Source organism: Pongo abelii, chromosome 6 (genome assembly GCF_028885655.2).
Source record: "Pongo abelii isolate AG06213 chromosome 6, NHGRI_mPonAbe1-v2.0_pri, whole genome shotgun sequence".
NCBI classification, from domain to species: Eukaryota; Metazoa; Chordata; class Mammalia; order Primates; family Hominidae; genus Pongo; species Pongo abelii.
Window position 1 is genome coordinate 64393431 of NC_071991.2, and position 12666 is coordinate 64406096.

Sequence of the window (12666 nt, forward strand, 5' to 3'; positions counted from 1 at the left end):
TTATAGCCTTTATAAGAAATACTTCCATAGTCTATGCCATGCCTATGGTTCTGTAAGGACATAGATCAGTGAGATACTCAATTCCTCTATTATAATCTGCAGAAAGAAATAAGAGTAGCAATATTGTTACACATATAAATCTTAAAATTTAAAAAAAGCTTCTTACATCCTTTACTTTCCAAAATACAAGAACAAAATCTTATTTTGACTGTGACGTATCTTTGAAGCATTCTATTTTGAGAATTTCCAGATAGTCTTATTTCTGTCACTAACAGGCATTCTTCTTAATCATTGTGTAGCTCTGGTAATGCTGTATTATTTTAAGCTGTCATACATATAAATCTACTATTAAAATTCTAGAGGGAAATAATTATAAATTAAAAACATTTAAGTATATACCTAATGGACTATTTTTATTTTAAAAATTAAAATGTCTAGAAAGGTCCTAAAATTGAATATATATTTAATGCATAAGACTATTATTTATTTTTTATTTATTTATTTATTTTTAAGACCAAGTCTTGCTCTGTTGCCCAAGCTGGGGTGCAGTGGCGCGATCTCGGCTCACTGCAATCTCCGCCTCCCGGGTTCCAGCGATCCTCCTGTCTCGCCCTCCCGAGTAGCTGGGACTACAGGTGCGTGCCACTACACCCAGCTGATTTTTTTAATTTTTTTTATTTTTAGTAGAGATGGGGTTTCACCATGTTAGCCAGGATGGTCTCGATCTCCTGACCTCGTGATCTGCCCGCCTCAGCCTCCCAAAGTGCTGGGATTACAGGCGTGAGCCACCACGCCTGGCTGTATAAGACTATTATTGAGAGATTTATTTTGAAATTATACACCCTACCTATTATTTCTCTTTTAATATTCACAGTGTTTTAGAGTTTGAGGCTAAATTTGTTTGTGTGCATCAATTTAATAGGTATACTTTCCTTTTTTTCCCCCTTTATGTTTGTAAATATATTTCCCATGAAAAATGGTGTCTGAAGCAGCAGAATATTATTTACTTTGCATATATTATCAGAGAAAAAAAACAAATAAACCTTAATACGAATCTTCATCCAAGATCAAAACTTTTGTTTCTAAGTAGAATTCAGTATAAGAATCAACCTGTTTTTTCAAGAACATTCTGTTAGCATCAGGCATATAAATTAAAGGCATATATTTTAAAATATGAAACATAAATTTTAGTAGTAGAGGTAAAAATTTGATTAAGACCCCTTTTCCCCATTTGCAGCCATAAAATTATTTTATACAAACTTTTAACTCTTTGTTACTATGACATTATCTTTTGCAGAGTTTTCCAAAGAAAGCCTTTATTTAATAAGTGGACATTAATTTTTTTTTTATTTTTTCATTTATATTACATTTTATTTTTTCAACTTTTATTTTAGATTCAGGGGTACATCTACAGGTTTGTTATCTCAGTATATTGCGTAATGCTGGTGTTTGGGGTATGAATGATCTTGTCACACAGGTACTGAGTATAGCACCCAATAGTTAGTTTTTCAGCCCCTGCCCCCTCTCCTTCCCATCTTTAGTCGCCCCCAGTTCCTACTGTTGCCATCTTTATTTGGACATTTAAGATCACAGTTGTGCTTACTGGCTTTTTCCCTTCTTGACTGCGGCTGTCTATATTTGGTTTCTTTTCCAACAAGGCAAACAGATGTACAGCCCCCGATTTGGCTTTGGAATATTCAGGAGCCAAAACGAACGTTTCTCCGATGGCCATAGCTCCATATGCAATTGCAGTAAAAACTCTATCAAAAGATAAAGCATTTGAATCTTAGGTCCATTGATCCATTGTAAAACAGTAGAACTCTAAAAGTAAAGAAAAAAGCAGGCACAGGAATATAATCTTTTGATGTAGACGGCACCCCAAACGCTGAAGGCCCAACAAGTTATCTCTTTAAAAAATTTCTACCATGTAGTAATCATTCCTTGCTCTGTACACCAAAATGACCTTTGGAGCTTGGGTAATCTTAAAAATGTCTCTTCCAATTAGAGCCACAGATCAAAGGTCCCAACTAGTGAATTTAAAACTTCTTAGCCATCTTGATATGAGGCTTGCTTGCTTGGAGATTTGACAGAGAATTCAACTGACAATAGGAAGAATGAATCTCCAGTAGTGAGATCTGGATTTACACAGTAGATATGATTTTTTGTTTGTTTGTTTTGCATATAATGTAGTTAGGACAGATAACTGAAGCTAAATGACTGGTTATCTGTCTGATATGCTACATGATTTAGAGAGCAAATCATGGGGATCGTATTTTCCTCAGGTTCCCAAAGCAAAATCTGACTAAAAAGACTGAAAGAAGAACTTTGATCTCTTAGGTTTGTTATCGATTATGATCTCAGTTTCAAAACATGTTAATTATAAAATGGTAAGTACGCAAATGATGTTTGGAAGCACACAGAATATGTACTCGACTGTGGCACAGGACCTGACCATGGTTAAATATTTTCCTCTCATTTTCAATTTCATTTTAGATATGAAAGTACTGTACTAGAATGCAAAACAATGCATCTTAGTAACAAAGCTAATGGCACAATCCGGGTAAAACTGGACCAGTGTCGCTGGCAATATTTAAACATTAGGCAGTAAAAGGTCATCACAGAACCCAGTTGCTTGTTTGCAGTGCTGGATAACAGCAAAGTAAACACGTCTGGGCTCCTTGTGAATTTCTCCCTCAATGGGGCCTACCAAAGGGTAGATGTTGATGCTGATGCAATCTCTTCAGTGACCTAGACCTCAGATCCTGAATCTTGTTGGCTTTACAAAGATCAAACACAGTATAAAATATAAAAACAAAAATAACACTAAAATAATTGTTACTTACTTCTGTGACGTCAAGGCATTGTTAGTACTGATATTTACAGAGTGTTTAAAGCTCAAAATGCCATTTGAATTATTTGATACCCAGCTATAAACATCAGAAATGGTTACCGAGTTTAGGTAACCCAATCAGAAGGGTTTTTTTTTTTTAATGTGTTTTTAATGCAAGGAAAAATCAGACTGAGTCAGACTTAAGCCTCAGTCTGATCCAAGAATCAGCAGGTGAGCTGGGAAGATAATTGGATTATGAGTTAGGAGACCTAGTTTCTAGTCCCACAGGGGTAGAGGCTTCTCTGAAATCAATAACTGAGAAAATAGCTTCTTCCCATGATTTGAGATATGCTAAAATCTCTACCTGTCCTAACATTCCCACTATAAAAGTAATGGTAAACATTAGACATAAATGTCTAGAGGCAGACGTCCTTGTTAGGTCCCTCTGAAAATGGAAATATTAATGAGAAAGGGAGAAGGGCCTTCAACTCAGAACTTGTGTTTGTGGGAAGTAAATGACCCAAAGGGTGGAGAATGGAGCAGGAAGAAAGGGTTCAGTTAGAGAAGGGAGAGTACGAGCAAAAGCCCTGATACCGTCTTTAATGAGTGAGTACTGAGAGAAACGTAAGTGGGATGGGGGCTGATGCTGATGAGGGTTATGTTGAAGACCCTGGAGGAGAAGTGTGGACTTTGAGGTGATGGACTATCTGGGGTTGAGTCAGGGACACTAATCTTCATCTTTTTTTTTTTTTTTTTTTTTTTTTTTGAGACGGAGTCTTGCTTTGTGATTCAGGCTGGAGTGCAGTGGCATGATGTCAGCTCACTGCAACCTCCACCTCCTGGGTTCAAGCAATTCTCCTGCCTCCACCTCTTGTAGCTGGGATTATAGGCATGCACCACCATGCTTAGCTAATTTTTGTGTTGGCCAGGCTGGTCTCGAACTCCTGACCTAGTGATCCACCTGCTTCAGCCTCCCAAAGTGCTGGGATTCAGGCATGAGCCACTGCGCCCGGCCCAGGGACAGTAATCTTCTTTATGCTTTTTCTCCAGGTGGATTCTGTATAAAGGTAGGCCAAGGCCCACACATGGAAAAAACTGGTCTGCTACAGAATTTGTCCTTACCTAATCAGACCCAATTAGCTAGGGTGAGCTAAACTGAAATTCAGTTCCACTCAACAAGTATTTATTGTAGAACAAACCCGTGCTGTAACTCTGTAACATAGTTAAACTAGATACTTCAAATCTGGTTTAAACTCCTGGAGGCATTTGAACTGAATGCCTAACTGGGAGAAATGTACAGGCCAACACCTCTCATGCCACTGTTGGTCTTGAGGAGTTTCACCCATTTGGGATATATGAAGAGGAGTAATTTGGTATCATGACAAATATTTTAAAGTCACTAACAGGGGCTGGGTGCAGTGGTTCACGCCTGTAATTCCAGCACTTTGGGAGGCTGAGGTGGGTGGATCACGAGGTCAGGAGTTCAAGACCAGCCTGGCCAACATGGTGAAACTCCTTCTCTACTAAAAATACAAAAATTAGCTGGGTGTGTTGGCACACACCTGTAATGCTAGCTACTCAGGAGGCTGAGGCAGGAGAATCGCTTGAACCCGGGAGGTGGAGGTTGCAGTGAGCCGAGATCACGCCACTGCACTCCAGCCTGGTGACAAAGTGAGACTCCGTCTCAAGAAAAACAGCAACAACAACAACAAAAAAGAAAAAAAAAAGCTGTAGCAATAGATTAGCACGGCAGGTCAAATCACAACTTTCCAAGTCCTTACTCAGTAAGTTTCTTTCTTTGATTAGAAGGCAGAGTATCTTTCCCCATAGAGGTAGTCATTAAAATTATTCCCATGCTCATCTGTATATCATCCATATAGAACTCAGAGACCTCTTCCCACCCTAAATCCTTTTCTCAACAGATAGGAGAGAGAAAATAAGCAACTAACACTTATTTGGTTCTTTGGATCTTATAGAATGTTTTCATACACAAGATACCATCTAATCACCTAGGAGATAAGTAGAATGGAAACTTATCAGTCAATGAATGAGGAGACTCTAGCTCAGAAAAATTATGCAATTTGCCCAGAAGCCATGAAACTGTAGGGTTGGAATGTGAGCTGCCTTCCTCTCTGTGTTTTCCCCTACATGGTCTTCCTTGCAGTGGAAAGCTGGCTGGAATGGTCTTTTCTTACATGCTGGAGTTTGTTACCACTTGCTTTCCATTTTAGAATCTTCTGAAGCCCCTAGATATCAACTGTCCTTTGATTTCTCTCCTTTAGGTCCCTTCAGTGGTTGATTTAGCCTTCTTATCTTGTCCTTGTCTGTCTCTTCCGGATAATCTCTGGGGAGGAGCCAGGCAAGAGCTAGGTGGCTGCCATGGCAGCCAACATGGAAAGAAGTCTTTCCTGTTTTCTTTGTTTTGTGTAACCAGTGTTGCTTTCCTAAACACAACAATAACACTCACAGTTCTTCCCTGGCTGCCCAGCCTCCTAGGGCAAAGATGATGGTGCAGGCCTAGCTCCCTTCTGTCCATCCTTTATTATGTTAAGGTATCGACCAACTGTTAATACTCATTGAAAACCCATCTATGTTGCTCTTTTGGCCAATAGTCACATTATTATTGGAAATACAGTGTGGTTTCTTGTCAAGAACTGCATTTGGTTTTTAAGAGAACTAGGAAACACACTCATAAACTGCCTGGTTCTGCTTCTCAGGCAGTTTTCAAAGCTGTGTCTTTTATTATTACTGTATTGAGGGCTGCCATGTGTTGATTCTTTCTTACCTATATGCTCTGCTTAGCTTCTTGATAATATGGATAGAAAATATGGAAGAAACTCACAGAGATAGAGAAAGCTTTGCAGTGGGGAAAGGAAGGCTACAGAAACCTCTCCTGATTAGGAATGGTTCTTGGTCTGTATTGCAAAAGGCAAGTCAGCTGGAAACCAGCCTAAAGGGACTAACACAAAGAGACAGGATAAAATAAACTTATTTTTTACTTCTAAATCTACACATTTATAGTGAAATAACAAATAGAATGTGTTACCAGGACTAACAAAGGGAGAGGTGAGTGTTTTACTACACATACGTGCATGAGAACCTAAACGAGATTTTCTAAACGCCCCTATGCCTTGTCTGTAAGGTGGCAGAATGAAAATGTTATCACCTTATTTTAAATGCTCATTTCAGATAAACTTCTATGATAGTAGAGATAGAGACAGCTTCTACCATAAGACAGGCATGTTGTCTTTTTTTTTCTTTTAGAGGCTTTTTCCTCTAAAAAGCCTTGCTGACAAACTAATATTATGAGCACATTAAAGAATTTTGCTGTTAAAACTCCCTTTGTGTATCTCCCTTTCTGAGACACAATGTCATTTTTGAAAGAGACACAGATAATCCATCCTTGTAGCTATAAATTATGCCTTGGAGTAATCTGGAATGTTTGATAAAGTGAAGATTCCTGCCCCATACTAGATCTACAAATCAGATTTTGCAGGATGAGATCTAAGTATCTACAGTTTTAACCAGCTCCTAGATTGATGAGTTGGAAAACCATTGGTTTAGAGAATGGTGCAAAGTGCTTTTTTTCTAAGAAGAATTCTAGTAGGAGGGAGTTTTCTTTGTAAATTTCTTTGGTTTAGCTAGTCGATGAGATTGAAAGCTGTCTGTCATCCTAGATTCTGGAAGGTACAGAGTCTTCTAGGCCAGGTATAATTTAGTGTGTCTAAAGGGACCTTGTGACACATTCATGGTAGTTGGGGCCACATTTGGTCTCTAGGACCAAATCCTCTTTGGTGTTGAAGACAAATCTCATCTATTGACATTATGCATAGTGCTATGTTGCTCTTTTGGCCAATAACCACGTTTAATACTGGAGGAGAATCCCTAGAGAATCTCTCATTTGTCCATACTCCAAAATATGGGTACCCTTATTCTGTCTGTATTCTGACTGAATGGAACTCAAAAAGTGAGGCTGGGTGTGGTGGCTTACACCTGTAATCCCAGCACATTGGGAGGCTAAGGGAGGTGGATCACTTGAGATCCGGAGTTTGAGACCAGCCTGGCCAACGTGGTGAAATCTGGTCTCCGCCAAAACATACAAAAATTAGCCAGGTGTGGTGACATGTGCCTGCAGTCCCAACTACTCAGGAGGCTGAGGTGGGAGAATTGCTTGAACCCAGGAAGTGGAGGTTGCGGTGAGCTGAGATCGTGCCACTGCACTACAGCATGGGTGACACAGCGAGACTCCAACTCAAAAAAAAAAAAAAAAAGAAAAGAAAAGAAAAGTGATACCAGTGGCTCTAGCTCAGATAGCTCTCTATTTCTTCCTTCTCTTGGGGCACTGGGAAATACCAAGGTGGTACTATTCTTTAATTGTTACTCTTATGTTAATGGTCCTTCATATGTTCTGATAGTTAAAATGCTTATGTATCTAGAAGAGACCCCCTTCTAATGAATTTAATTAAAAGAAATTCAGGAAGCATGGTAGGCCAGCTCAGGGAAGAAATTTTGTATTGGGGACTTTTCGTTCTCTTATTTTAGGGCTATAAAATAGCACTAAGCAAGTCACCTGTTCCATTTATATGTGAGGAATCAGCCCAACTTTGAATATTCAAATGCTTGAAAAACTAAGCAAGAATTATTTAAAAAATAATTTCACAGAAATATTCTATGAATGTTTGGCCACAGAATTTATTATAATAATAATAATAATAATAATAATAATAATAATAATAATAATAATGTATGTTGAGTAAACCAAACCTCTGGAATCTGGAACCATGAACTTGAATCTGTGCTCTGCTACTTACTGATTATGTAACTTTGAGCAAGTTAGGTAACCTCTTTGAGTCTAATTGTTCTCATCTGTAAAATGGGAACCATAGTATTTCACAGGGTAGTTTAGAGCATTAAACAGATAATATATGGCAAATACTTAAAACTGAGTAAAGATTCAATCACGGTTTGCCATTATAGCAATTTTCATAAGTAATGGAATGGTTGGCAGTCTTGGAAAGTCCCTTAAAGGAAACATCCTGACTGGTGTCATTTGCAGGCATGAAAGTGACTGGCATGATTTTGAGGTTATATCATTCTTCGACTTAGAAATTTTTTGCTTAGCTTTAATCTAAACAAATCTCAGTAGGTACAGGTAAGTTCTCAGTTCCACACATCATATTTTATATCAATGGTTGCCCTCAGTTTAGATCCAGTCCTCCTGCCAAAGCACCTGGTATTAGACATATGGGTGTAGAAAAGAAGAAAATTAGAAAACTTTGTGAAAAACAGACTCCTGTTTTCAAAGTGTGAAGGTGACTCCGAAGGCACATTTCCAGAAATGACTGGACTGCCTAATTATGTACCATTCCAAATCTTCCCCTTAATTTTGATTCAGTCATTCATTCAATAAATATTTATTGTATGTCTATTATGTGCCACCCACTTGTTTTTGGCTTTTGGGAAATATCAGTGAACAAGATAGGTTACAGCTTGTGCTCAGTCTATGCACTCATAAATATGGAAACACAAAATATAATTTCATAGAATCATAAGTGTCATAAGTGTTGTAAACAAAATATGATGATGGGAAAGAGAGTGTTGAGGAGGGAGAGTTAGGGGAATTACTTTGGACCATCAGTGAAAGTCCCTCTGAGGAGTGGACTTAGCAGGGGAAGCCTGAGTGGTAAGAAAAAGGTAGCTTAGTAAAGCCCTGGGGAATGACCATTCCAGGCAGAGAATAGCAAGTGCGAAGACCCTGCAATGGGGAGGTCCAGGACAGACATGGCAAGTGTGGGGCTGATGAGTAGTTAACATGGGAGATAGAGGTGGATGAAATTGGAAAGAAACGCAGCAGCCCCATCATGAAGGTCTTTCAGGTCATGGTAAGGACTTTGGCTTTATTCAAATTTCAATGGGAAGATCTAGATCTTGCAGAATTTTAATAAACTGGTGCTATTAGATTTGTGCATTAAATGATCAGTCTGGTTGCAGTGTGGAGAATGGATTATAGGGAAGCAAGAGTGGACACAAGGACATTGGTGAGGTTGTTGCAGTGGTCCAATCAAGACAGAGAGGGGCTTGGATGAGGGTGAAGAGGATGAGAAGAATTTTGGAATTAGAGTCATGAGGAATCAGTGATTTACGTGGTGGACAATGGCAAGAGAAGCAACAGGGACGACTCCAACATTTTTGGGCTGAGCAACTGTGTGGATGGTGGTTGGTGTTATTAGTTAAGATGAGAAAGTCTTGGGGAAGATAACCTTTGGGGAGAAAAACCTTAAATTCTGTTTTGAACACATTGAGATATAAGTCATCCAAGTGGAGGTGTCTCATAAGTAATTGGATAAGGGTCTTGTGCTCAGGGCAGGGTCAGAGTTGGAAATATACAGAAGGAAGTTATCAGGACACAGGTGGTATTTAAAACTGACAGATTGGATGAGATCACTAATGAAAGTGTAATAGATGAAAGGTCTGAGAGCTCTAAAGCCCTCCAACAGACAGAGGCCTGGCTGAAAAACAGGATCCAGTAAATTATATATATATATATATTTTTTTTTCCCGTGAGTTGGAGTCTTGCTCTGTTTCCCAGGCTGGAGTGCAGTGGTGTGATCTCGGCTCACTGCAACCTCCACCTCTGGGGTTGAAGCAATTCTTCTCCCTCAGCCTCCCAAGTAGATGGGATTACAGGTGCCCACCACCATGCCCAGCTAATTTTTGTATTTTTTAGTAGAGACGAGGTTTCACTATGTTGGCCAGGCTAGTCTTGAACTCCTGACCTCGTGATCCACCCACCTGGGCCTCCCAAAGTGTTGGGACTACAGGCATGAGCCACCATGCCTGGCCTTCTTATTTTTTTTATAGGTGTGATTACAAAGCAAAGAAAGAGTAGTGACAGAGAAACTGATGAAAAGAGATGAAAATTCTTCTGTGAGAATTTGGAAAATCATCAAACATTGTACATTAGTATGAATATGTTTAATTGGCTTGCTTTCTACTAATACTCAAAACTAGTTATACAGAAGGAATGGGGCCCTGGGGATTGAAGAAAGCTGCAGAAAGTTTAGAGCAACATGAGGAAAACATGTTTTGAGTTTCAAACTATTGACTTGCAAACAAACTTTTGGATTACAACCAACTTTCAAGCTCGGGAGTGCCTGGATTATATTAGAACAAAGGAAACACTGGCTAACAGGGGCTGGTGAGCTGAATTATTTATGTGATTTCAGATTTTGTTTCTTGTTAATCTACCTAAGTAATTAGTCTTATGTAATCAGAATGAAACCCAAGCCTAAATATAATTGTGGTTTATAAGTTCACACGGGCAATAGTGCACACTATTTTAGAGGCTAGGAGAACACAGGACAGGGAACTTGCAATTTCTGTTGAAATTTTATTTTAATTTTTTTGAGGCAGAGTCTCACTCTGTCATCCAGGCTAGAGTGCAGTGGTGTGATCTTGGCTCATTGCAACCTCTGCCTCCTCGGGTCAAGTGACTCTCATGCCTCAGCCTCCCAAGTAGCTGGGATTACAGGCATGCACCGCCATACACAGCTAATTTTTGTATTTTGACTACAGACAGCGTTTCACAGGGTTGCCCAGGCTGGTCTCAAACTCCTGACCTTTGGTGATCCACCTGCCTTGGACTCCCGAAGTGCTGGGATTACAGGCATGAGCCACCACATCCAGCCCTTCTGCTGAAATTTTAAATACAGATATTCCATTTCAATATTCCATTTTATAAGGAAATCTGCTTCCAGGAAACTTCTAAGTGGCTTTGGTGTCAGGTAAGATTTAGGAATACTGGGTTGGTGAACTCTGGACTGTTTTCTTATCAATGCCTAACAAAGAAACTTCCTGGGACTTCACTTAATGCTTAATAAATGAATAAATAAATTTCACTTAAATAGAAACTAAAAATTATTCCAAGTTATTCTGAAATTACTCAGGTTTAAATGACTTTTGGCCATTTCCTCAAATTGAACCTATCCTGAAAATACAAATATACCAACAATAAGGATATTCAAAGTAATGTCCTGAGACTTGGGAAACAAAACCCAAAGAGAAGTGCCCAGTGTTTTCTGACAAATGGCAGCATCCTTGGAACAGGTGTAATCTCCCAATTCCTTATTGTGAAGAGGCTGATACTTGCATGGATGTGCATTTTTTGGTGGGCTTGTTAAAAATAACATAATGTTACTTTTTTGAGTCAAGTATTGTATGGATTTCTCTAGTTCTAAATGCTTAGCAGTGACCTTTATGATGGATTAACAACATTTCTGATATTTTAGGCTCTCAGCTCAGAATTAATACTCAAAATTAATTTTTCTAATTTAGCAGTTGCATTAGATGTTCCGGTAAAACAAATAAATTCATAATTATGTGACCAGAACTTCAAAATAGGAGCTCCAACCTAATGCTTTGGGAAGAAGCAGCCCACTGGGACACCACGTTCAATTCCAAATGTGACATTTTTGAAGGGAAACACTCATTTTAGGTGTTTCTTCTGGATTATTTGCTTAGCAAATAATTCATCCTCACTGATTTACGTTCATACTTTAGGAAGCCATCTCCACACTGAGAGTTTCATATTGTCTCACAAATTTCCTAAGAAATGAATGACAAGAAGGCATATTTTGCCCCTACATTCCCATGTTCCAGTAAACTGAAGCAGAGAGCAATTCATCTGGGAATTTAATTCAGATTTTATGCCTTATATCAGTATCAGTATTTTACCAGTTGTGCTGTGCTTCTTATAGAGAATAAATAACAAAAACACTTAGCTCGATTTAATCATTTCACAATGTTAACATATATCAGAACATCCCATTGTACCCCATAAATATATAATATGTACAATTATTATCTGTCAATTAAAAATAAAATTCATCCCAATTACCCTGATTTGATCGTTAAACATTATATGAATATATCAAAATATCACGTGTACCCCTAAAATATGGGTAACTATTATATATCAATACAAAATTAAAAAATATATGTATATTTAAAAACATTCAAGCATACCTTTTCCACATATGTGATTTAAATGATAATTCACTGTAAACTAGACATCTTTCTGGTAAATAAGTACATGACCCTCTTACAAGGTTTATATATTTGCACAACTTATTAATTAATTTATTCATTTTGAGACAGAGTCTCACTTTGTTGCCCAGGCTGAAGTGCAGTGGCGTGATCTCAGCTCACTGCAGCCTCCATTTCCTGGGTTCAATCAATTCTCCTGCCTCAGCCTCCCGAGTAGCTGGGATTACAGGTGCCTGCCACCACACGCAGCTAATTTTTGTATTTTTAGTAGAGATGGGGTTTTATTATGTTGGTCTGCCTGGTCTCAAACTCCTGACCTCAAGTGATCCACCCGCCTCAGCTTCCCAAAGTGTTGGAATTACAGGTGTGAGCCACCAGGTCCAGACTATTTCCACGACTTACATGAACATGCCCTCTGGGGTCATTCGTCCAGCTTGAATTAAATAGGCTCCAAATCGAAACCCTGCTGCATAGGCAAAATATATAAAGGCATGGCTGAATGCATAACAGCTTCCAATAATCTGTGCTTTCTTCGAGGTATTTCTGGAATGGACAAAATTTACCAAATAATGAGGCATGAATTATAGCAAGGTCAATTTAATAAATGTAGAGTAATAAATAGAGAGGACTTTGAAATGTTACAATTTAGTGGAAAGGCATTTTTCGAATGATTAAAGAGAAAGTGATTTTTTTTTTTTACTACTGAGAATTCTTTGAGAAAAGACAGATAATGTTATAATTCTTTTCTCTATAGTCATATACTCTCTAGTTCAGTGTAACAAATTTAACTT

At 38.5% G+C, this 12666-nt stretch overlaps 2 protein-coding genes across 2 annotated transcripts in view; one reads left to right on the top strand and one right to left on the bottom strand.

The window, feature by feature from the left end:
• SP8 (Sp8 transcription factor) overlaps positions 1 to 12666 on the top strand; it is a 203312-nt gene that overhangs the window by 46199 nt on the left and 144447 nt on the right. The gene's annotated exons all lie outside the window — the stretch shown is intronic.
• ABCB5 (ATP binding cassette subfamily B member 5) overlaps positions 1 to 12666 on the bottom strand; it is a 145530-nt gene that overhangs the window by 16242 nt on the left and 116622 nt on the right. Inside the window, exons 23-24 of the mRNA XM_002818171.3 lie at positions 12278 to 12418; positions 1604 to 1760 (exon numbers count right to left, since the gene is read on the bottom strand). Coding sequence (XP_002818217.3) covers positions 1604 to 1760; positions 12278 to 12418 — 298 coding nt within the window. The remainder of the gene's footprint in view (positions 1 to 1603; positions 1761 to 12277; positions 12419 to 12666) is intronic.